The following is a 27,210-nucleotide window of genomic DNA, read 5'->3' as shown; positions in this document are numbered from 1 at the left end:
TGGAGATACCCTGCTGTATAGAAAACAAAGGTATCTCATGAAAACTGTCCCCACTTTTCTCTAAGGGACTTCATGTTGATATTAAAATGTTTTTAAGGGCAGCCCCTGTGGCGCAGCTGTTTAGCATTGCCTGCAGCCCGGGGTGTGATCCTGGGGACCTGGGATCGAGTCCCACATCAGGATTCCTGCATGGAGCCTGCTTATCCCTCTGCCTGTCTCTGCCTCTCTCTCGCTTTCTCTGAATGAATAAATAAATAAATCTTTAAAAAAAATAAATAAAATGTTTTTAAAAATCACTGGGCAAGTTCTGAATGTTTAAAATTTATCAAGACCAAATATTTTAACATCTCTTACTTGATTTATCCCTATAGGTACTCAGCAAGAAAGACAATGTTACTTCTAAATTGTGAGCTCAAATAGGACAGCAAGGTGCATGGTGGAAGAAAGTAGAAGTGTTTTTAGGTGTTCAATCACATATACAGGTTTGTAATCCAAACAGTTGGGTGATGAGGGAGTTTTGTTGCTTTTTCCCCTATAATCCTACTTTATTTCCTCCACTCATAGTCTTCTGGTCCTCCCATTCCCTTCCTGATGTGTTATATGAATGCCTAACACTCCATGGAGCATGTCCATAAGGAATTCAGTTCTAGATGTTCTAATTTCTCCCAACCAGACAACCATATTCTAGGAATATGTAATTTTAATGCCAACCATGCTCCACTTCACAATCAGCCTCCCTCATAGAAAGAACACCTCCCTTGATTTTACGGACATATTCTTGGAGACTGTGGATTAATTATGTTAATTTATTTAAAAACTAATTACAAGACAGACTTTTAAAAGCACATTATGTGGTTAAACCTTACTAGAGGTAATAGATTTACCTAATTCAAAAATATTTGGGGAGGGACCAAATTGTGTGCCGCTGTATTTGTCTCTGTGTATATTACAGTAATATTAGGAGGATAAGACTTATACGTATCTAACAATTTAAAATAAGAAGAAGTAGTACATAGATTAAAATGCTTAAATTGAAGATAATTACATGCCAAGGTAATTGGTATGGATTTTGTTTTTTATGGATTATCAGGAAAATAACTCATGGATGTGTGTGTGTGTGTGTTTGGCATTTTTTTGGAAAATGAGGGTTAATGATTAAAATTTTTAAGATTTGTATCAGGAGAAGGAGAATTCAGAATTCAGTTACCCATTTATACTGGGGAACATTTTCTTAGTCTTAATTGCTCAGGGCTTAATTTCGTGAGTTTAGAACCATTTACCTCTAGATAGAAGATATATCTTGACTAATTATTGCATTTCCAGTCCTCTGTATATGCAGAAATAGTAGCCAGTTTTACTGTGAATATTCAGTAACTATCTATAGTTATGTGCTGGATAGATCAGCCCCTCTCAATTCCAGTGGAAGCACGGGCTAGCTCCCTCTGCGTAAAGACATCAATACATGGAGCACCTGGGTGGCTCAGTGGTGAGCCTCTGCCTTTGGCTCAGGTCATGATCCCGGGGTCCTGGGATCGAGTCCCACATGAGGCTCCCTTGTGGGAAATCTTCTCCCTCTGCCTGTTTCTGCCTCCCTGTGTGTCTCTCATGAATAAATAAAATCTTTAAAAAAATACATTGATATATCATTGTCCCTAATTTCTTGGAATAGTAGGTGTAATAAATTCCATATGTTTTTGGACTTCTCACTTGAGTCCAGTTTTCTTATGGGTCATTTGTGGATAATTTAGGAAATTGATAAGAAATAAGTTGGGATCCCTGGGTGGCGCCGCGGTTTGGCGCCTGCCTTTGGCCCAGGGCCTGATCCTGGAGACCCGGGATCGAATCCCACGTCGGGCTCCCGGTGCATGGAGCCTGCTTCTCCCTCTGCCTGTGTCTCTGCCTCTCTCTCTCTCTGTGTGACTATCATAAATAAATAAAAAATTAAAAAAAAAAAAAAAGAAATAAGTTCACCCTGAAGATGTAATTATTAGACTGAAATTTCAAATTGAACAATATGAAATTTGTTATTAACATGATTCCATCTGTTCAGTCTCTGAGATCTTTTAACTGAGGGTAGAAGAAACCTCAGCAAGAACAAGTAGGTTTTCCTGCTACCAGACATAGGCTTCTACCCCAGGCAGTGAATTCTTAACTATGTCTGTGCAAGTAGAATATTTGTATGGTAAAATTATGTTCAAAATAACATTAAGGGGGAATTTCAGCAGGAGGAATCAATTATTAATTACTTGGTTAATTTAGCCTTTCTGAAATTTACTTTTTCATATATTGAAATTTGAGTAAAGAGAACTCTTATTTGAATCTTAAAATCAGATGGCTTGTAAATATTTAATATTTTTTGTGATTCACTCATTCCTTCAATACAAACTTAATAAGCACCTACTATGTGCAAAGCTCATTACTATGTATTGGAGATAGAGTTGATGAGCCAGGCATACTGTCTGTGATTCTTCTATTTTCATAGTATCATTCCCTTTTACCTCAGAAAAAGGAATACCTCTATCCCTTGAGCATAAGATATTTTTAGGAATTATATGTAGAATCAGCACTGAGTAGTTTTCACTTTTATTTGAGAGCCCTCAAACTTAGAGTATTTAATTATTTTGCATGACTAGAGCAGGCATGTACATAGAACTTAGTAAGTGCTAAGTACTATTCTATGAATTTGAAATACTTACTCCTTAGTTTTGATAGTAATTATATGATAATTATCCCCCTTTTATAGATCAGAATACAGAAAGACCAGTATATTAAGGAACTTGCTCTCGTTGCATACTACAAAATGGCATAGATGGACTTTAAGCCTAGACAGTTCATCTACAAGTCCATAATCCAAACACTGTGCCATATTGTTCCTCAGATTTTTCCAAAATAATTGATCCTGCCTTTATTCTACTGAAAACATACAATTATACTTTTAAAAAAGTGTAATCACATTCAGTACTAAAGCCCATGGAATCGTAACCAAGATTTTATGGAACGTTGGGATATAAGCAATGATTTGATCGTTTGGACATGGTAGGTACCTGAGAGTACATCTATAGGATTGCACATAGACAAAGTAATAAGGAAATACTTATTATCTAATTTCCTTTTCACAGAACATTGTATCATGTGTTTAAATGTTTAGATACATCCAGAAAATAGAGTACCCTTTGCAGTTTATCAGTGTTTCCTTATAAGAACATTGTAGTCCTTACTCTGTCTAGTTTTACTTCATAATGACTTTCAACCTCTCACTCTATCAAATTTATTGGTCTTACCAGCATATCTCTTATGAAGAACAACTTATGTAAATTTGCTATGCTCATTTACATAAAAATTGCATTTTTTGTTTTGGTTTTCATAATTTGAGAGGCATGATTTTCAATTATTCCATTATCTCATCTTAAAAGGAAAACACATAGGTTTTCAAACAGTCACATAAAAGCATAATACATCTTAAGGAAAAAATTGTAATTCTTTCAAGAAAAAAGTTTAGATTTTGTCAAAAGGTGTTTGGGAGCTTGAACAATACATATTTGTGTAAAATCACTGAAGTAAATCTATATTCCTTGTTAACTCATTTCGAATTGTTCTAAATTTAATTTAAAATGTATTAAGAAGGGCACGTGATGTGATGAACACTGGGTATTATACACTGCTGATGAATTATTGGAATACTACATCTGAAACTAATGATGTACTATATGTGTTGGCTAATTGAATTTAAATAAAAATATTTCTTATGTTAATACACAAATACAGATGGCATGCAGAAAATTAATAGAAACATTCTGAATTAATTTCACTTAGAAATTTAAAACTAAACAATTATGACTTCTGGTGTTCTGTAAAACAGTGTTATTTGTTCTTCCATGCATTGGTAATGTTACAAATTGAAGATGAAATTTGTAAACATTTTAACAACTCTTGTTATTACTTTTAATTATTTATCATTTTTTTTTGGAGTCCATGTAAGTGGGATTTCACTGAACAACAGGACACATAGGAGAATATTGTTCATACATACTTTAGTTAAAGGGAAATTAAAATAATTTTAACTCCAAAGATGTGGGTAATTAAAAATACCTCATGGAATTGAGGTTCAATATCTTCACTTTCACATGGTTGGGGTGGACAGACCTGAGGAGTGGCAAAAAAAAAAATTGGCCAAAAAAAAAAGATGTACTTGCATCTCTTTCTCTTAGTATGCTCTGTCAGCCAGTTGGCCTCCTTCCTCCCATAGGAGATGAGGCTCTAAGTAGTGAAGTGGGACTGTTTTGGATGAGAGAGCTGCAGCATTGGTAGGTTGGCGGCTCCTGCAGGTTTTCTATGCCACCTGCCCTAAAAATCTAGACAAGAGGCAGTGGTGTTGCCTCTCCCACATCTGTTGGATGACCCTCAAACATCTTGGGTCATTTCATTTTGGGAATATTTTTATTAAATTCAAACCTTATGCCATATATTTAATGTTTGCCTCAAATTTTGAATTCTTGGATGTTTCAACTGAAATTGGATTTCTTTCTTTCTTTCCTTCCGTTTTTTTAAAGATTGTCTTTAGGGCAAAGCGTGGTATCAGTTACATGGGAGATGTAGCAGTGGATGATATTTCCTTTCAAGATTGTTCCCCTCTACTTAGCTCAGACAGAAAGTGTACTGCTCAAGAATTCATGTGTGCAAACAAGCATTGCATTGTGAAGGATAAGCTGTGTGATTTTGTGAATGATTGTGCTGATAATTCAGATGAGACTGCTTTCATTTGCAGTAAGTGGAAGTTTTCTATTTCCTTACTTTTGCCTTTGTTTCCTACAACCTTACACTGCATGTGGTGTGTTAATTGCTGAAGCATACAAAGTATGTATAGCTCAGCAGCCAAGGCAGGTAAGATAATTTACCTATTTAAATACATTTCTTTCTTTTCTCAGTACTTAACTTTAGAACTGAAATTCATTTAAAACTTGGTGTCTTGGTGTGTGTGAGATAATTGGCAATAAATTGGAAAACAGGTGTCTTCAAAGACAAACAGAAGAAAACAAGTATTTTTCATATGAAAGAAAGTTTTGGAAAAAAAGACAAGCAAAACATCCACCATAGCCAATTCATGCAGGGTTAATAGGTTTCTATGCTTGGTGCATTTTAGAGAGTTATCATTCCTTTGTGTAAATTATGAGATGTGATAAATGTTAAAAAAAATACCTAGGTAATCTATTAAACAAGGTCATCTTCTAAAGGAAATACATATCAGCTGATATATTATTATAGGAGATCAACTCATAATAAACAGCACGATTAAAATATCCTTAGCTAAATGGGCCATATATGCTCGTTTGTGTAAGTCTGTAAATTGTGCAGCACAGTCCAGTTATTGCCTCATTTCATGGCAAATGAGATGAATACAGATTGTTGAAATGAAGGTTGACAAATTATTCCACTTACCAGGAATAATTTCTGAGCAAGAATATTTTAGTCTGAGCTGCTGTTGTTGTTGAACCAAGTCTGGAATATCAAGAATGTCTTCAGTAAATTAAGAGCTCTCATTTGTATAGAACTTTTAACTTTCAAAGTCCTCTAATTTACTACTACTGTCTGCTTGATCTTCACAGAAACCCTGAGGGGTTAGGGGGACAGACACTCTTGGTGTATATTATACCGATGAAGCTGCCAACAGAAGTGGTTACAATTTTGTCAAAGTTCTTAAGACCGGTGTTTTCAGAGTTGGTCCTAGAAACAAGGACTTTATGATTTCCTGCTTTGTTGAAGCTACTATACCACCTCTGTGTATAACTGAATTTTAAGATATAAAAAAAAGTTACAGATATAGAAATTCTATTTATATCCAGTAACTGTCCCTTCAGTTGCAGATTATTTTTTTACAGTATCTGTTATTAGCCCATGTGAACCAAGCAAAAATATTCAGCTGATCTTGAATTCTGAATTAATATTTACCTTTACCTTATATTTTCTGCTGCATGTTTAGTTACTTTCTGCATTAAATGATTTTACAGTTTCTTCATTGCCATTTTCACTTCAGTATCACAAATCTATTAGGTTATCAGTCAAATAGAGCAGATATTATTATTTTGAATTTTATTTTTTATGTAAAAATAGATAAAATTTCCCCAGATAAAATTCAATGCAATTTTTCAGTATTGAATGTATCGATTTATTTATGATTAAGTTTTCCTGCCGCTCTTTGTATTTAGGTTCTAAGTTTGTAACTATTTCTAGAAATGCTTTGTCTGTATTTAGGAAAGAGTGCTGATGTGGTAGGAGAGTCTGTAATGTATGGGAACTTACTGTCTTAGTAGTTCCTTCTTCTGGAGGATAGTTGACACACAATGTTACATTAATTGCTGGTGTACAACATTGTGATTCAGCAGCTCTGTACATAATGCTGTGCTCACCACAAGTGTAGCTCCCATCTGTTACCATACAATGCAATTACATTACCATTGACTATAGTCCCTATGCTGTATTTTTCATCCCCATGATTTATTTATTCCCTATGGCAAACCTGTGTCTCCCACTCCCCTTCTTCATTTTACTCATCCTCCATCCCCTTACACTCCAGCAACCATCAGTTTCTCAGTATTTATGGGTTTTATTCTGCTTTTTGTTTGTTTATTCATTTGTTTAGTTTAGTTTAGTTGTTTTTTTTTTTTTTTTGATTCCACATATAAATCATGTGGTATTTGTCTTGCTCTTACTTAATTCACTTAGCATAATACTGGTGGTTCTTTTGTATGAAAAAATTGTAAAAGTAATGTTAAAATTTTGGAAGGAAAGTTGCACCAGAACATGCTTTTTGGTGAATTGATTACCAAATCACCCTTAAGTTTTGAGTGGGGTTTCTCATATCAGTAATACTGAAGCAAGAAAGCTGAATTACTTCCAGATATATAGATAAAACACAACTTTTCAGCTTGTTAGAACAAATAACAACATGACACTAGACCTTAAAAAGAAACCCACATTTTGATAGTGGTTCACATGCATTAGTATGATTTTTTTTAATAGCATTGCTTATTTTTATTATGTATTTTTAAAAATTTACGTATGTTCCCATTCTATAGTTTTAAATGTTTTAATTATAGAGTTGTTAACATATGGTCTATGAATTTATTATCCTGTATATATTCTTAAACTTTGATGCCCTAAATAGATCAAGAAGAATAGGAAGGGGGAAAAATCTTAAAAATTACCGTAGCAACTGATTTCAGAAATTTGAGTGGCAATCAATAAAAAATTTAACCTTAACTTCCATAGTGCTTGGAGTTTTCGTTCTTTGATTTTTTGAGAATTCTAAATAAAGACTGATTTAATATCATGCTTCTAAGAAAACATTCTGAAATATCATTAGGTAGAAATACACCATGGAAGAATAACAGAAGTAATTTAAAATTCCTTTTAAAGAAATGGATTGTCTCTGATAGAAAATGAGAAAATAATCTTTTCTAAAATGGAAATACCTGCAGCTTTAATTTTCCACAGATTGGTATAGACTCTGAAAACAAAATCTGGCAGAAAAATTAAAATATTATTTTTGGCTTTATTATATAAGTACTATTTCTAAAATATGAAGCACAGTCAACAGGAAAATGATATGTATGTCTGATAACTCTAAAATCCTATTTGAACATATCTTTGCCAATGATATACAGGCTTCTTTGGAAAGCAACCATATTTTTTGTTTCACCATATATTCTAATTATCGTATTTATTGTTCATACACAATTAAGAATGTCTCAGGCATACTGAAAATAGTTTAATTCTATACCATGATTAGTAAGGATGGTAGATATTTAGTCAACATAATTAGTAAGTAATGGGCAAATGTAACCCTGTATTTACCATCTGCAGATATCTATTCTTTTGAAACATACATAGAATATTTACCAAAAAAGAGATATTATATTATTAAACAGTAAGGAAATGTCAATAATTTAAAATGGATTAAAGTGACACATTATGTCTTTTTAATTAGGCTGGAAATCCATTAGAAAACAAAAGCTGGAAAATACCTATTAGGTTAGGAGAAACACACTTTTAATAACCTATGCCCACCCCTCCAAAAGAATTCAATAAAACTAGAAAATATTTTAAATAAATAATAATAAAAACAATGCATAAAAAGCTTGTGAGATTTAGCTAAGTGAGTGCTTAGAGAAAAATTTATGTCCCAAATAAATATCCTAAATTTATATCCTAAATAAAAGACTTCCATTAGAAACTAATTAGCTAATAGTGCAAATTATTGGAATAGAATATAGATATAAGACAGGGTTTGGAAAGACATAAAATTTTAAAACCCTGTCAAAAATGATCACAGGAGGTAGAGAAAAGAGAGCAAATAAATTTAACACATATTTATTAAGAAATTACATATTAAGCAATGTTGGAGGCACCTAGTATACATCAGTAAATGAGACAGACAAAAATGTTTTTTCCCATATTCTAGATTTAATCACAAAATCTCTCTCTCCCCCCTTTCCATCTACCCCCTTTGTCTATAAAGTACATTATAGAGTTTGTTAAAAGGTGACAAGTGCTATGTGAAAATACAGAGTAAGTTGAGGGAGACCATAAATGGAGAGAGGGCAAATCACAAAGTTAAGAAGCATGGTAAGAACAGGCCAGGAGGACAGATATTTAGCAAATCCTTGGATGAGGTCTGGGACCTAGCCAACACTTGTTACTTATTTTCCTTCTTATAATTATTTTTAAAATAGCTTAACCATCCTAGTGTGTTATAGAATGGAGAATCACATTGTTGTTTTGATTTGCCATTCCCTATTGACAAATAATGTTAAGCATCTTTTCTTGCACTTACTATCTGTTTGTATACTTTTTAGGAGAAATGTCTATGGAAATCCTTTCCCCATCTCTTTAGTGGATGGTTTGTCTTTTGTTGTTGAGTTATAGGAGTTTTTTATATATTTTAGATCTGAAAAGCTCTTATCAAATATATGACTTGCAAATATATTTTTCTCATTCTGTAGGTTGTCATTTTTATTTTACTTTTGGTAGACCTTTTTTTTTTTTTTTTTAAATTTTATGTATTTATTTATGAGAGAGACAGAGAGAGAGGCAGAGACATAGGCAGAGAGAGAAGTAGGCTCTCTCCCCGGGACCCAGGATCACATCCAGGGCTGAAGGCAGACTCAACCACTGAGCCACCCAGGCATCCCAATAGACTGTATTTAAAGGGAGTTTCAGGTTCACAGGAAATCAGAGCTCCCATACACCTACAACCTTGCCTACCATCAGTTTCCCCCAACAGAGTGGTGATTTGTTACAATCAATGACCCTACTTGGATGTGCAGTCATTCTTCACAGACCATAGTTTATTTAGGGTTCCCTTTTGGTGAAAGGACATTTGATAAACAATATAGCATGCTCTTTTACTCATTTACTAAATAGTCTTATTTGAGTCATTAAAAATATTTTAAAGCACATTTTTTCTACTGAATAAAATATTCCTCAAAATATCAGGTTTTAGAAATATTAGTGTGCAATTTAACATTGTTAAAAAAATATCTAAACTCAGCTACTCAAATCTGGGCCCATGTGTAAACAGCTCTTAGAATTCAGTAACCAGGGCAGCCTGGGTGGCTCAGCGGTTTAGCACCGCCTTCAGCCCAGAGCCTGATCCTGGAAACTTGGGATCAAGTCCCATGTCAGGCTCCCTGCCTGGGGAGCCTGCTTCTCCCTCTGCCTGTGTCTCTGCCTCTCTTTCTCGGTGTCTCTCATGAATAAATAAAATATTAAAAATAAAATAAAATGAAAAAGAATTAAAAATAAAAAAAAAAAGAATTCAGTAACCACTCCAGAATTATAAACTGCATTTTAACAACATCCTCCAGTGACTCATGCGTGCATTAAAATTTGAGAAGCACTAATCAAAACAATACAAAATTCTGAAAACATTGTCTGGTGAAAGGACAGCTCTTATTTTATTCTTTATTTCCTTAATGGCACATGCACTCATATCAGGCTTTCAATCACTGGCAATAGTTAATTTTTTTTTAATTTTTTAATTTTTATTTATTTATGATAGTCATCACAGAGAGAGAGAGAGAGGCAGAGACACAGGCAGAGGGAGAAGCAGGCTCCATGCAGGGAGCCCGACGTGGGATTCGATCCCGGGTCTCCAGGATCGCGCCCTGGGCCAAAGGCGCGCTAAACCGCTGCGCCACCCAGGGATCCCCAATAGTTAATTTTTAAATTAAAAGAAAATCGTTCTGCATATATCTTCTTGAATTGTTTAATTAATACAGTTATATTGAAGTCAAGGTTTAGTGGGTATGCATATTTGATTACCAGACATAATTTTTTGGATGTATTAAGAAAAAATTTTAAAAGAACATTTATTCATGCAGCAATATTTATTCAACATCTATTATGTACCAGCATTTGTTCTAATTATTTGGATATAGTGAACAATGTAGACAAATTTCCTGCTTTCAAGGATCTTTCATTGTGGTTGGTGGTGGTGCAAAGTGACACAAACATAAATAAAATAAGTGAAATGACACAATATATCTCATAATTGGTAAGTGCTCTAGCAAAATGTAATAATGAAAAGTAGGAAAGAAAATATTTGGAATGGTGGCTCTAGTTTTAAATAGGGCAGAGTCATCCTCATTGAGAAATTGCTATCTGAAAAAATAATATTCAAATTGATATTTGAATAAAGAATGAAAAAAATAGATTAAGACAAATCAGATATTTGTGCCTGAAATTTTGAAAACAAAAATATTTAAAAAGTCAGCAATAATGAAAACACAGTATCTTCTATATTATCACTATGTCAATAGCATCGTCCTTTGGTTTCTATAAATGTGTAACTATAATTTCCTGACATAGGTATCCTTCAGGATTTTTTGTTGACTTATTTATACCCTGACTGCCTTCTCTCATTTGTTATAGCAGAAATCTCTCATTTTTTAGTAAACAGGTGAATTTTGGGGAATGAAAAGGTATGGCATGATACTATTATATATATTTTACTTTTCGCTCATTGTAAAATTCTGTATATTACTTCCCTACCATATCGAGTTCAGTGTTCCATCTGAAACTTTTTAGCATATCAGAATTTGTGCTCAGTTGTGGCAAAAATGAAATTCAAAGAATAGGGTCCCCCAGTTGGAGGGCAACAGTGCAGTAATGCACATCACTGAATACCACTGACCTAGATAATTACTTCCTTCTTTGTCAATAATCATATAAAGTCCAACCAAGCATTTTGGAATTAACCCTTGCATATACGACATGTACTTTTATTTATTTGATAAACACTGGGTACCTCTGATCTAAGTGGCCTTGGAGTATAAACATACAAAAACAAGATGTTACCTAAATAACTGTGGACTCCCTCTCTAGTAAAAGAGATACATAAACATTCATATTAGGAATGAGAATTAAAATAAGTACAAATCACTTTTGGAGGGGACAAGTGGGGATAATTTAGTTATATATAAAATACTAATCTCAGCATGAGTTTTCAAAAGTAATACATCACCTTGAAAATAGCTGGTATGTTTTTTAGCGACTTTATTAATCATAGCCTGTGAATAGCTTTTGTTTTCTTTGGGAGATTATGTGAGAAAGTAGGCCAGGTATAATGTCAAAAAAAAAAAAAAAAAGACTTCTGGTGAAGGATCAACTGTCTTGAGCATCAGAAATTCATCACTGTAGACTGGAGCCGAGTGAGTGGAGCTCAGAAAGCTCTCATAGTCTTTGCAAAATTACTAATCCCAGTCCCTGCTCTCACTAACCCAATGTTTTAAGTAATAGGTGCTAGGGTATTATTTTCTATTTTATGAAGTCACATGGTTATCAGGAAAGAAACAATTTACGTGTTAAGAGCATCTTTTAATCAATTTGTGCTTTGTGAATTTTTGAAAAGTTGATATTATTAATAGGATTTTCCAGATTATCCCCCAAGCCCTTTTTTGTATGGGAACAAATATATTCTGTACAGAACATTTGTTTTATGAAACAGTCTGGAAGATGTTGATTCAAAAATTTATTACTTGATAGAATAAGGATATACAAAAGAAATTAAATTCCTAATGATGTTACCCAATGATAATAGGAAAATGATATGAATTTTTTAACTTCGAATTTTGAAGTAATTATAAATTCATCAGATATTGCAAAGGTAATAGAAAGAAATCTTGTGTGCCCTTCATGCATTTCCTGCATTGGTACCCTAGAATAATTATTAAAACTGGGAAACTGACTTTGATTCAATATACATATTTAGTTCTATGGCATTTTATTACACGCATATTTTCATTTTATTATGTAATGCAAGCAAGATATTCCATCCCCACAAAGATCTTCCTTGAGCTACTCCTTTATAGTTACACTTACTCCTACCATTCCGAGCCTTGGGAAACGACTTTGTTCCCAATGTCTATTGTTAGTCATTTTGAGAAAGTAATAAAAATGGAACCATATAGTATCTGACCATTTGAGACTTTTTTCATTCAGCATAGTCTTCCTATGATCCATCAAAATTGTTATGTACATAAGTCATTTTTCTTTACTTATTACTAAGTCATGTCCCATGGCATGAGTGTAACAGACTATGGTACTATTTTTTCAGAGCAACTGTGTTCTTTTGCATTACCACCAACAATGCACAAGTGATCTGGTTTCTCTGCTATTTTATGAGCATTTGGTATTTTCACTCTTTTTATTTTTGTTGTTTTATTGATGTAGAGTAATACCTAGTCATGGATTAATCTGCACTTTCTTGATATCTAGTGATGTTGAACATCTTATGTTTCTTTACCATGTATATATACTCTTTGGCAAAATGTTTCTTCATGTCTTTTGCCTATTTTCTAATTTAATTTTTTTAAACTGATGAGTTTTGAAGGTTTTTTTGTTTCCTTAAAATATTTGAGCTATAAGTCCTTTGACAAATAAGTGGCAAATATTTTCTCCCAGGATTTAGATTGTCTTTTCACTCTCTTCACAGGAAAAGAGCACAGATTTGAATTTTATCTTGATACCATCCTATTTATTGATCTTTCCTTTTAGGGATTTTGCTTTTGATACTGTATCTGAAAATGCTTCACCAAGTCCTAGGTCCCAGATTTTTTTCCCTATGTTTTCTTGTTAAAGTTGTATAGTATTGTATTGTATATTTAAGTTTATGACTCATTTTTAAAATTTTCATTTGACGGGATCCCTGGGTGCTCAGCGGTTTAGCACCTGCCTTTGGCCCAGGGCACGATCCTGGAGTCCTGGGATCGAGTCCCGCGTCAGGCTCCCCCGCATGGAGCCTTCTTCTCCCTCCTCCTGTGTCTCTGCCTCTCTCTCTCTCTATGTGTAAAATAAATAAATAAATAAATAAATAAATAAATAAATAAATAAATAAATAATATTTAAAAAAAATTTCATTTAAGGTGCAAGATTTAGGTCAAGATTTTTTCTGCCTATGGTTATCTAATTCCTGCAGCATGATTGACAAGAGTTTTATCCCTTCATTTGACTGTTGTTGTAGCCTTACCAAGTATTGGCTCTACGTGTGCAAAGCTATTTCTGGCTTCTCTGTTCTGTTTTACTGATCCAAGTTTTTATTCCTTTATCAGTACATAGTTTGTTAACTAAAGCCAGCTATATGATAAATCTTGAAATTGGTTATTTATTTGGTATTTTATTGTTTCTTAACATAGGTGTTAAGTACTTCCCTCTGAGACCTGCTTTTTCTGTGTCTCACATATTCTGGTACATTGTGTTTCCATTTTGGTCTCAAGTTTAATTTTCCCTTAAGTTTCTTCTTTGAATTTTTGATTGTTCAGGAGAGTGTTTTCATGTGTTCATGGATTTTCTAGTTTTTTCTTTTGCTATTAATTTCTAGTGTCATGTCATCCTGGTCAAAGAAGATACTTCAGTCTTCTTGATTCACTAAAATTTGTTTTGTGGTCTATCCTAGAGAATTCTCTATGTCCACTTAAGAAAACTGTGTATTCTGCGATTGTTGGATATAATGTGCTATATATATTTGTTAGGTCCATTTGGCCTATAGTGTTGTTGAAGTCTATTGTTTCCTTATTGATTCTCTGTATGATCTATTCATTATTAAGAAATGGTATTGATTGAAGTTCCCAACTGTTATTGGGTTACTATTTATTTTTCCTTTTATCTCTGCTATGTTTTGCTTTACATATTTAGGTGCTGTAATTTGGGACCCATAAATATCTGGTGTTATATCTTCTTGAGCATTCACCATCTTATCATTATAAAATGACCTTTTCCTTTTTCGTATCATTTTTAGTTCAAAATTTATTTTGTCCAATAGAAGTATAGCTACCCCTGCATTATTATTAAATTTTTTTTTTAATTTTATTTATTTATGATAGTCACATAGAGAGAGAGAGAGAGGCAGAGACACAGGCAGAGGGAGAAGCAGGCTCCATGCACCGGGAGCCCGATGTGGGATTCGATCCCGGGTCTCCAGGATCGCGCCCTGGGCCAAAGGCAGGCGCCAAACCGCTGCGCCACCCAGGGATCCCTCATTATTATTAAAATATTATTATTAGTAATAGTTACTATTTACTTGAAACATCTTTTTCCATCACTTTACTCACAGTCTATGTGCCTTTAAGGCCAATGTGAGTCTCTTAGCATTCTGTTGGATATTTTTTTTTTCTTTTGAATCCATTTAGTCTTTCAGTTTGAGAATGTAGTCGATTTACATGATTATAGGTAAGTACTTCCTATTGACATTTTGTTCATTGCTTTCTTTATATTTTATAGATCCATTGTTCTTTGTTTTTATGCTATATCTTCTATTTTGCTGCTTCTTGATATCAGTAGGCTTTGACATAATTATCATAGTCTCCTGTGTTTTTACTACAGAATTTCCTTTGTAGTTGCCATGAAGCTTACATAAAATTTCTTAAACACCTTATTTTAAACTAAAAATAACTTTTATAGAATTAGTAAACTACACTTTTGCTTTTTCCTCTCCTACATTTTAAGTCATTATGTCATAATTTACATGTTTTTAAAATATTGTGTAATGAATAACAGATTATTGTAGTTATGGTAATTATACTATCTTTTTAAAAAATTTTTAAACTAGGGTTGTAAATGAATTATGCATCATTATTTGATATTGCAGAATCTAACTTTAATTATATAGTTACTGTTGCCGTAAGATTTACACTACCTTTTATGTTTTATGTGTTGTTTTTTTTTAATTTTTTATTGGTGTTCAATTTACTAACATACAGAATAACCCCCAGTGCCCGTCACCCATTCACTCCCACCCCCCGCCCTCCTCCCCTTCTACCACCCCTAGTTCGTTTCCCAGAGTTAGCAGTCTTTACGTTCTGTCTCCCTTTCTGATATTTCCCACACATTTCTTCTCCCTTCCCTTATATTCCCTTTCACTATTATTTATATTCCCCAAATGAATGAGAACATATAATGTTATGTGTTTATGTTATCAATTAGCAATCTTTTTCATCCACTCAATTCCCTTTAGCATTTCTTGTAAGGCAGATCTGGTGGTAATACTCTATCACTTTTTACTTGTTTGGGGAAATCTTTACCCCTCCTCCATTTCTGAAAGAAAGCTTTACTCGGTGTAGATTCTTGGTTGACATTTTTTTTCCCAAAATGTTACATATGTCATTCCATTCTCTCCTGACCTGAATAGTTTCTTTTGAGAAATACAACAACGTCTTATGTAGTTCCCCTTGTTTGTAGCTTCTCTGTATTCTCTTATTGTTCTTAATATTTTTTTGTTTGTGTTTGACCTCTGACAATTTAATTATAATTAAATTGTGTTTCATTTTTGTTCTATTAAGGTCAAATGTATTCAGGATCCTTTGGCTGTTATGAATCTGAATGACCATTTCTTTCCCCAGGTTTGGGAAGTTTTCAGCCATTATTGCTTTAAATATACTTTCTGTATTTTTTTTGTCTTTCTCTTCCTTTTCTGGAATTCCCATAATGAAAATATTGTTTCTTCTCATTGTGTTCCATATTCCTATAGGCTTCCTTCATTCTTTTTCATTTTTTTTTTCTGTTCCTCTGACTGGATAATTTCCAAAGTCTTATTCTCCAGGTTGCTGATTATTTCTTTGGTATCATTGAATATGCATTTAAACTATATTGAATGTTTCAGTTATTATGTTTTTCAACTATAGAATTTCTCTGTGTATGTGTCTATGTGTGTTTGATGGCTGTGCTTTCCTTAATCAGCTCAGTTCAGGTTTCTGGATGTGCCTGCTGATAATGTCTTTGGACACTTGGGGTCTATGTTTGGTGAAAGAACTGTTTGAACTCTGAGAGCTAAGATAGGGGATTGATCTACTAGCTGGGAATAATTGGATAGGGCTGTTGACTTGGTTCCCTGCACATGTGAGGCTGTATTATGGGCCCTCAGTTGCTTTGATTCTCTGGTGAGGTTTATGAGATTTTTGGTAGTGGGTACTATATTTCTTAGTAGGTGGGGTTATAAATTAGCTTCCCAGCCCTAACTGAGCAGCCAGATAAGAACCCAGAACCTGTATGGCTACTTGTTTGGGGACCCAAATCAGGCCAGAGTGTGCACTGAATTTTTTGGTCATGTGAGACTACTAGTTTTGCTCTGTATACAGGGGATGTCATGAGCTGTGCTCTCATAGAGGTGTTTATTGCACTAAACAGCTTCTTATGTGCTCAAGGCAGGTTCTCTGGTCATATATGCTGAAATCAGTATTCAGCAGGGCTATGAATTCAATTCTCTACCCTAGATTCTCAGCAGGAGAAATAGTTAAAGCCAATAAAAATCTTTGCTGTGTTAATCCATGCCAGGTTACACCCAAGGTTCTGTGGCCAAACAGGACTACTGGCTTTGCTCTTTTTTTTTTTTTTTTTTTTTGGCTTTGCTCTTTAAACTGTTGGCCTTGTCTGCTTGTCTCCTGGTTTGAGCATCACTAGCTTATGTAGCTTCCAGGTATTTTTGACAGTTCCTTTGATCAGATAGGGCCATGAGACACTCCACAGCAGATGGGGCTATGTCTGAATTCCCTTGTCTGGCTAGAATGGGGAGGGGTCTCTCTAGGCCTTTAGTTTTTTCTATATAGACTTTAAGTCAAGCAGGGCCAGGATATGCCCTCAGCCTTGACTATGAATTTATCCCCCTGCCTGGGGAATGCAGGGGGACACTTGATGCCTGATACTGGTGTTGTTCTAGAGATGATCACTTGTACCCACTCACTTCTCAGCTCAGGTGGCGCTGGACCACACTGCTTCTAGCAGTTATCACTGGTCTTTCTAGTCATATGTGGTAGAAGACACACTCTACAGAGTGTGGGGATGTGATTCAGCTACTTGCCTCATTGTAGGCACACCTGTCTCTGGGGCCAGCTAAACTCCTTTGAGGATCCAAATCAGGCACATCTGCAATCTTCCACATTTCCTGTTTGGGGTGCATAATGTCTTGATTCTGCAGATGCGTAAAACTGCTGGTTTGAATTACTCCTTGGTCACTTAAAGTATGAACTCTGTCTGCCAAGATCCTTGCGCCTTTTACAAGCCCCTCTCCGCTTCTCTGTCAGTGTGATTCCCAGTTGTTGAGCCCTGCATATTTCCCTGCAATCCTTGTGGAGCTCCTGTGAAATGACATACCATGCTGGGAAGTTCTTGTTGTCCCATTTGGTTTCTCATTTCCTTCTAGAAGAACTGAGGCTCAGGGGTGACCTCTCTATGTGGTGCTGAACTGACCTGGGGGAGGGGCAAGGCAGTCAATGTGTAGCAATTTTTTAAATCTTTCTAATACAGTCTCTTGTGGTCCCTGTGATGCAGGGGCTAATTCACACTTACCTCTATGTTTTAGGATTCTTGCAATGGTGTCATTTTTTTTTTTAAATAGTTCTTATGGCAGAAGTGAAGTCAGAAACAAACTATGCTGTCATCCTGGTGCTGTCACTCCCCATTACCTAAATATTTCTCAAAAATCAAGTTGCTTTTTCTATCTATACAAAAGAGAAAGTGAAATTACATATAGCTTTTGAATTTGACCCATCAATAAAAGGCAAATTGGTTTTATTTTAAGTAACATAGTCAATATAAAGCTATTTGGTTTTAAAGAACATAACATAGTATCTAACTTCTTAAGAGAGTTTTCTCCTTAAAATTTGAACAAAAGAAGGCTGATTTACATTTTCTTCATCCCCCCACAGTCATTTTCCAGAAGTAAGACACAACATCATATAATAGAAGGCAAGAAGCTGCATTTTGGCTTATGTAGGACTAGTGAGGACTGGCACTGGCTCTTGAAGGGTTAGAAAATGCATCCAGCCAAGAATAATTAGGAATTGGTGTTAGTTGACAAGTTTAGGTTTGTGTTTTTGAGTTGTTTCTGTTATTTTTTTTTTGTTGTTGTTGTTCTGTTAATTAAATAGTCACAGGGCCAAGAAGAAATAGTTCCACCTCATTATAAAAGGTTACATTAATTATAATCTATTATGTACTAGAAGTGGAATATGAATAGTTTATGACCTCCATGTGTATCTCTTCTACAAATTACCAAATAATATTGAATGAGTCAAAGGAAAGTTTCATACCCTATTGACATAACCAGCTTTTCAATATTTCCTAAATGTTGACTAGTAAAATAACAAAAAATAGAACATCAGAGGTATCTCATTCTTCTGAAATGCTTTTATTACATTAATCCATATAAAACCAATTTATATATGTCATGCATGTTCAACATGTGGTATGAATACCGGGAAGAAATGTTCAAAGAGATGAAAGATTGAGGGGAAATAGTAGATATGACATAGGATGAAAATTAGTACCATACATAACAGTGATAAGACAATAGGGCATATGTAAAACAAATAATAGTCAGAATATAGGAAATATGGCTTTCACAAAATTAAAAGTATTTAAACTACTTAAAATTGAGTTACATTAATTAAGAACTAATCAGTAAGTTTTACCAAAGGAGTATTAGTGATCTTTAAATAAGTATAGACATGTTAGTGAATAAAAACATGGACAAAGATTTATGATGAGTGAAAGGTGAGTCAATTTTAAATTCTGAATCAAAATTATTGAATGTTAAAAGGTGAAATTTAAAATGGAGTTGTAATTTTGAAGCTTTCTGCCTTAAATATAACTAAGTATATAAAAGTAAACTATTTGCAGTATAACAAGAAAAATACAAGGATCCAAATGTTGAACCATATTTCAAAATACCTCTAGTTTTCTGATTAGATTAAAAGACATACAGACTAACTAGCTAATTAATTACAGTTGATCCTTGAAAAACTCAAGTATCAGAGATGCTAACCCCCTCACACACCCACACCCACATATGCATTTCAAAATCCCTGTGTAACTTTTACTTTACCTAAATTTCACTAGTAGCTTGCTATTGACTGGAGCCTTACTAATAACATAAACAGTCTACTAACACATATTTTTAATTTTTTTAAGAGTCTTACAAGTTTAATACCAGGGGTGCCTGAGTGGTTCAGTTGGTTGAACATCTGCCTTTTTTTAAGTTTTATGAACATATTTTTTATTTAAAGCTGGTAAAAGAAAGAAAATGTTATGAGGAAAATCATAAATGAAAATACATTTATAGTACTGTATTATATAGGAAAAAAAATCCATGTATAAGTGGATCTACACAGTTCAAACTTGTGTTGTTCAAGGGTGAACTGTAAGGTAAAAAGGGATAGAGTATTTGAAAAGTATGATAAATAGCATTAAATTAATACCTATATATGGAACTTTGAGCACTAAAAGTATTTTATAATCATATTTATTACATTTACAAATTTTCAAGATTTGGGAGACAATTTACTACATTTATTACAGAAGTTACTAGGTCATATTATTTACTGAAAATGTGGTAAAACTAAATATTAATTTTCAAGTTTAAGCTAAAATGCCAGGGCAATTAGATACATAATTTTTTTACTTCTTTAAATAATTACAGGATAAAAGAGAAATGAAAATGCATTTAAGTAATTACAGTTTAAACAATTTATGTAAAAGATGATTAAAGATACATATGAAAAGGTTAAACATAGTAGCATAAAAGATGTATGCATATTTGCATACTATTACCAAGAGAGATGCATATTTCTACATTGACCTCTCTATCTATCTATCTATCTATCTATCTATCTATCTATCTATGTCTGTGTCTAGAGAGAAGAGGAAGAGGATAGATTTCTATTTCTCACCAATGTGTGTGTGTACTATGAAAGCTTATTATTGAAACAATAATAAAAGAATAAGAAAACTTTAGACATTAGAATATAAATTAATATTAAGGAAGAACTTGTGCTTCCATCTATCAGAGGAAAGCTGTTACTGCTCTTGTTCCTTTGTCAAAAACAAATAGAATGGGACATAACATATGAGACCATTGTTTTCAATCATTAAACAATCTGTAGCTTAGGGCTGTGATTCTTGAGAAATGGTAACACAAAAGATGAGCTCATGATTGCCCCAGGATTGATTGCCCCAAGATTGTCACAGATTTCTATATGAGGAAATTTTTGTATCATAGAGCAGGAGAGTTAAAACATAACAGTGTTACTAAGTTGAGAGAGAAAATAGAATTCTTGGCTGCTGAAGTGGGTGACTATCTGAGAAAACGGCATTGGTCCCTGCAATTGCCCTAGGAGATTTTGTGGGTATTAACCACAAAATCTAAGAGTTAGACTCTCTAAGGAAAGACTATTTGGTGCAGGGCTGAGGACAGAATATTTATTCCAAAGGCAATGCAAGTTGGAGACATATTCAATTTCCAACACAGCCAGTGTTTAAAGGTATTACTAAACACTTCAAGCATTCAAAGGAGACCATGATAAGACCTCAAGTTATGAATAAGGGGTATAATTTAGGATAAGTGGAAAACTTTCATATATCTAACCAAAACATTAATGAAACTTAGCCTGATTAGATGAGAAAGATCTGTCAGGAATTAACTGTAAAAAGTATAATACATTTTTAAGGAACATGACATAACTCAAATATGCTACAGTGTATCATCTACAATTCCAGAATATAAGTAAAAAGAAAAGAATTACACATATTAAGAAACAGGGCAGCCCCGGTGGCTCAGCGGTTTAGCGCCATCTTCAGCCCAGGGTGTGATCCTGGAGATCCGGGATCAAGTCCCACGTCAGGCTCCCTACATGGAGCCTGCTTCTACCTCTGCCTGTGTCTCTGCCTCTCTCTGTGTGTCTCTCATGAATAAATAAAATAAAAATCTAAAAAAAAAAAAAAAAAGGAAATAGGAAAATTAACATACATTTGAGAGAACAACAACAACAACAACAAATCAACAGAAATTGAGCCCAGGGTGCCTAGTAGGTTCACTTGATTAAGCATCCAGTTCTTGATTTTGGCTCAGGTCATGAACACAGAATCATGGCAGTGAGCCCCACATCAGGCTCCAGATTTGGTATGTAGTCTGTGTGTCCCTTTCCCTCTGCTTGTCCTTTCTCTCTCTCACACACACATACATAAATAAAATCTTTAAAAAAAAGAAAGAAATTGAACCCAAGATGACAGAAAACTTAGATTTAGTAAACAGGGGATTTAAAGGAATTACAAATTACAAATGTGTTACATTGTATTGCAAATATGTTTGAAGATTTAAATAAGAATATAGCTGTAATGAATAAACAGGTATAATGAAAATGAAGAGTGAGAAGAAGAAAAACAAGAAGGAGAGGAAGAGGTAAAGAAAAAAGAGAAAAGGAAAAATAACAGAAAAAAGAACCAAAGGGAAATTCTAGAATTGAAAAGTACATTATCTGAAATAAAATATACTGGATGACTTAAAAGGCATATTAGAGACAACAGGAGAAAGATAATTGAACTTCAAGACAAATCTACTAATTGGAAATTATCTAATTAGGAAGATAAAACATGAAAATAGTCTGATCAGTGCCTTAGAGTTCCACAGGAGTCCATCAAATATTCTTACTTACATGTAAATGAAGCAACACAAGGAAATGGGTAAAAATGAGGCAGAAAAATATGTGAACAAATAATTATCAAAACCTTTCCATATCTATGGAAAACAACTTAAAATGATTAGGATGATCTAGACAAATGAAAATCACTACACTTCAGTACCTCCTAATTCAACTGATAAAAATTAGAGAGAGAGAGAGAGAGAGAATCTTGAAAGACACCAGAAAAAAATCATATAAAATAGAATAATCATATACTTGATAGTATATCATTTTCTCGTCAGAAAAACAAAAGCCAAAACCAGGCCTAAAGACATTGGAAGATTATACTTAAATTGCTAAGATGGGGGAGGGGAGGACCTATCAATATAGAGTTTTGTATCTAGGGAAAATATCTTCAAAAATTAAGGCAAAATAAAGACTTTTTTTTAAAGACATTTTTTTAGATAAGTGAAACCAGCATGTCCTATAAAAGGTTTTAAAGGATATATTTCAAGCTAAAAGTAAATGACACCAGATTGAAACTTGAACCTGCAGGAAGAAATGAAGAGAACTAGAAATAATTTTGTGGGTAAATATACAAGGCCACATTTTCTCTTTTCTTTTGTTAATTTGAGACATGACTTTTCTAAAGAAAACTTGTTTTATGGCTCTTATATCCTATGTAGATAAATATGGTAAAAATAGCACTAGGAACGAGAGGTGAGTGAAATTAAACTGTACCAAAATTCTTAAAATTTTGCATGAAGAACAATATCAACTCTAGACAGTGATACTTAAGTGTTCATATGCAATCATTAGACCAACACTAAAACATAAAAAGACGCAGTTAAAAACTTAATAGAAGAATTAAAATGGAATACTAAAAATGTTCACAAGGACACAGGAGGAAGATAATAAAAAACACATGGGAAAAATAATTTTAAAAAATAGAAAAAAAAGATAAAATGAAAGATCTAAATCTTGTCATAATATTAATTATATCAAATGTAAATAGCCAAACAATTACAACTAAAATGCAAAAATTTCCGATCAATTAAAAAACATGATACAGCAATTGGGTGTATATTTTTCCAACCTTTTACTTCCAGCCTATTGCTGACTTTATATTTAAAACTGTTGTATTAAAGACAGCAAATATATATAGTATATAAATTAATGTAAAAGTATTTATATTGAAAAATTACAATGATAAAGGAAAATTAAGATAATGTAGTCAGTTATCAAGAACTTATGTGAGAAATGTGTCTGTGTAGATCTTCAAAGTACATGAAATAAAGCCTGACAGAATTAAATAAAAATGGAAATATTAACATCATTGGGAGAGATTTGATTATTTCTCTGTCATTAATTCTTAGAACTAGATAAAATATTCAGTGTGTTAGCAAGAATACAGATATAGGGGTGCCTCGGTGACTCAGTCTTTAAGCATCTGACTTCATCTGGAGTCATAATCTCAAGGTGGGCTCCCCACACAGCGGGGTGTCTGCTGGAAATTCTCTCTCCCTATGCTGCTCTCCCCACTCGTGTTCTCTCTTTCTGTCAAAATAAATAATAAATAAATCTTTTAAATAAAAGAATATTATAGACGCAATCACAGGTCCTTCTCAGGGCATCATATCAGGAAGCCCGGTATTAATTTGTCCTACTATACCTGATATTTACTTTGATTAACTGGTTAAGGTACAGTCAGTCACATCTCTATTATAAATTAATTCATCTTTTAAAAGTAATAATTCATATGCAAATACTGGTGACTATGAAAATATGCTGCCCTGGTTTTCAAACATTCAACCACTAGTTTTAACTCCTACTGAGGATTTATTTTCTTTCTTCTTTCCTTCCTTCCATAGGAAGAACATTTAACATGAGATCTACCCTCAACAGATAATTAAGTGAACAAAATATTGTTGACTAAGGGCACTATATTGTACAGCAGATCTCTAGAGCTTTTTCATCATGCATAACTGAAACTTTATACCTATTGAGCAGCAATTTCCCATTTGCCCCTCTATGCAGCTCCTGGCAGTCATCACTCAACTCTGCTTTTTTTTTCTTTTTTAAGATTTATTTTTTTATTCATGAGAGACACAAAAAGAGAGATGCAGAGACATAGGCAGAGGGAGAAGCAGGCTCCATGCAGGGAACCCAATGTGGGACTCAATCCCGGGACTCTGGAATTATGCCCTGAATTAAAGGCAGACATGCTTAACCACTGAGCCCACCCAGGCATCCCTACTCTGCTTCTTTGAGTTTGAGTATTTTAGATACCTCATATAAGTGGAATCATGCAGTATTTGTCTTTCTGTGACTGACTTATTTCACTTAGCATATTCCAAATTCAACCATGTTGCCAAATATGGCAGGATTTCCTTTTATGGCCGAATAATATTCCATTTTATGTAAATACCATTTTTTCTTTATCTGTTCTCCCATCAGCATATGTTTAGGTTGTTTCCATATCACGGCTATTGTGAATAATACCATAATGTACATCAGAGTGCAGCTTTGTCTTCATGTTCCTGACTTCAGTTTTTTTTTTATTTGTACCCAGAAGTGGAATTGCTGGATCATATAGCCCACTGATGATTTTCTTATGTCTTCATTCCACATAAATTGATTTTCTACTATAAAGAAGAGCTTTGCCTTTACTCTATTTATTTGTATCTTTACTTTTTATTTATATTATGAGCTCATAGATTTAAATTTCATTCAAGGTGTTATAATTATCATGAGTTATACTGATTATGAGCTTATTCCAGATTAGCTAATGGAAACCTACTATAAACCATTTTATATAAACTTTTCAAATGTTTAAAACTCAAACTTTTTTGATCATATCCTTTTATTCCAGGCTCATCTGACACTTTTCTCTTCCCCAGACTTGGTATCAGCTCTAAAGAGCTCTGATTCATTTTAATGGAGAATGCTATTTTAAAAAACAAGATTCTCCTTAGTAATGTATCATTGGTTCTTGGTCTTCTCAGTGGACAGAGCCAGTGAATATACGTATATGTCCACATGTCTGTCTGTGTGTCTGTCTATCTGCCTGCCTACCCAGCCATCAATCTACCCAGCCAGCCCTCCATCTACCCATCCATTCTTCCATCCATCCATCATGAATTTATATGGATACCACTAATTTTAATCCAATTTCACATGTTCATATTTGTCACCTTTATCTACAACAGCAATAGTCTAGTACCAATTTTAATATTTATATTTAATTGCTCAAATCTAGAATATGCAGAAGTCATTCCAATTTCAAAGTTTTTCAACATACATTACTATTAGAAGCAAGCTAAATAAATAGAATTTGATATGTGTTGTTAGTTTTTAAAGGTAAAATACATAGTACATACATCATAATTTGATGTTTTGATGAATGCATGCACATATATCACAAATATGGAACATTTATATATCGCCAAAAAGTTCTTCACACTCCTTTCCATTACATGTTTGTATATTTATTTGTATATATACTGTATCCGTATTAATTTTTAGAAAGAGACTCTATTTCAGATAGGAACCTGATAGATTTATTATATAGATTCATATTGAATCTATAAATGAAACTAGAGAAAAACTGCATGTTAATGATATTGAGTCTTCCAGTGGTCCACTTTTCCATTTGTTTAGATCTTTCCTAATTTCTTTCGACACTGTTTTTCAATTTCCAGTATAGACATCTTGTATAGACAAGTTCAGGTTAGACATGTCTCTTAAAAATATATTGCTAAGGGATCCCTGGGTGGCGCAGCGGTTTGGCGCCTGCCTTGGCCCAGGGCATGATCCTGAAGACCTGAGATCGAATCCCACATCGGGCTCCCGGTGCATGGAGCCTGCTTCTCCCTCTGCCTATGTCTCTGCCTCTCTCTCTATATCATAAATAAATAAATTAAAAATATATATTGCTAAGTACCTTATTCTTTTCACAGTCTTGTAAATAAAATTATTTCCTAATTTCAACCTGTAAACTTTTGCTGCCTATTCGTAGAAATACAATTGATTTTATTTTATTTTCCTTGTATCCTAAACCTTATCATTTTTTTAGGGTTCTAGAAGTTGCCATGCATATTTCTTAGAATTTTTTTATGTAGACAACTGATCAATTTACATGCTTTTATATGTTTTCTTTTTAATTCTTATTGCACAAACTAGAACTTTAAGTACAGTTGTTGAGTAAAAGGGATGCTTTAGGACTATCTTACCCTGTTCCCAGTCTTAGGGTGATTTTGCAGTATTTCATATTTAAGTCTGACCATAGCTATATGTTTTTCACAGGTCTCGTTTCTCCATTTGAAAGAGCTCCCCTTTATTCCTAGTTTACATCATTTTATCATAAAGTAGTGATGAACTTTATCAGTGCCTCTTCCGCATCTAGATGAGAAGATGATATGATTTTTTTCTACTTTTGTGTTAAAGTGGTGAATTACATTATTTGATTTCTGAACATTAAGTCAAACACATTCCTGGATAAAATGTATTGCTAAAGGTTTTGCACTTAACGTTCATGGGGGATATTGGTCTCTAAAGTTCTTGTAGCTGCTTGTCTGCCTTTGTATTGGCATTTTACTGGCTTCATAAGGAGAGCTGGGAAGAGTTCTCTTTTCCTTAGATCCTGAGAGAGTCTATGTAAGTTGGTACGATTTCACCCGTGAAGCCATCTGAGATTAAAGTTGGATATGTGCAAAATGTATTGAGTTCAATTTTTGTAATGGATAGAGTCATATTCAGCTTTATTCCAGTTTTAAGGTGTTTTTTTAACAGGTATTTTCTCATTTCTTCCAAGTTGTTGATTTTTTTAGGATAAAATAATTATTTGTAGCAGTTATTCCCTTATGTTATTTAAATGTAAATAGGATTTCTGGTGCTATGCTATCCTTACAACTCTTCTATAAGCTTGAAATTATTTAAAAGTAAAAATTTTTAAGAAATGAAGTAGTATTAAGAAACTCAGGAGAAAGAAGTAATAGTTTGGAACACAAAAACAATTCAAATGATAAACCCAAAATTGTTTTTAAAAGCAGATAAGGTAAACAAAACACCAATTTTTAATTTTAATAAAGGAGAAAAAAATTTGAATAAATGGAGGCTTGTTAAAGGGGAATTAATAACCACATAGAAATAAATAACTCTGTGATCGTTTGAAAATGTCAATAAAATAGTTAATTTTCTTTGAGAAAAATGACCAAAATTAACTAATGAAGCAGAAAACCTGAATAGACCATTAACTGTCAAATAA

At 33.6% G+C, this 27,210-nt stretch overlaps 1 protein-coding gene across 1 annotated transcript in view; it reads left to right on the top strand.

Moving 5' to 3' along the window:
• The window catches only part of MALRD1 (MAM and LDL receptor class A domain containing 1), a 759,283-nt gene that overhangs the window by 302,323 nt on the left and 429,750 nt on the right, over nt 1-27,210 (top strand). Inside the window, 2 exon segments of the mRNA XM_077896425.1 lie at nt 372-482; nt 4,551-4,764. Coding sequence (XP_077752551.1) covers nt 372-482; nt 4,551-4,764 — 325 coding nt within the window.

Source organism: Canis aureus, chromosome 5, assembly GCF_053574225.1.
Source record: "Canis aureus isolate CA01 chromosome 5, VMU_Caureus_v.1.0, whole genome shotgun sequence".
Taxonomy (NCBI): domain Eukaryota; kingdom Metazoa; phylum Chordata; class Mammalia; order Carnivora; family Canidae; genus Canis; species Canis aureus.
The sequence above is the reverse complement of the archived record's forward strand: the minus strand, read 5'-3'. Positions and strand labels throughout refer to the sequence as shown.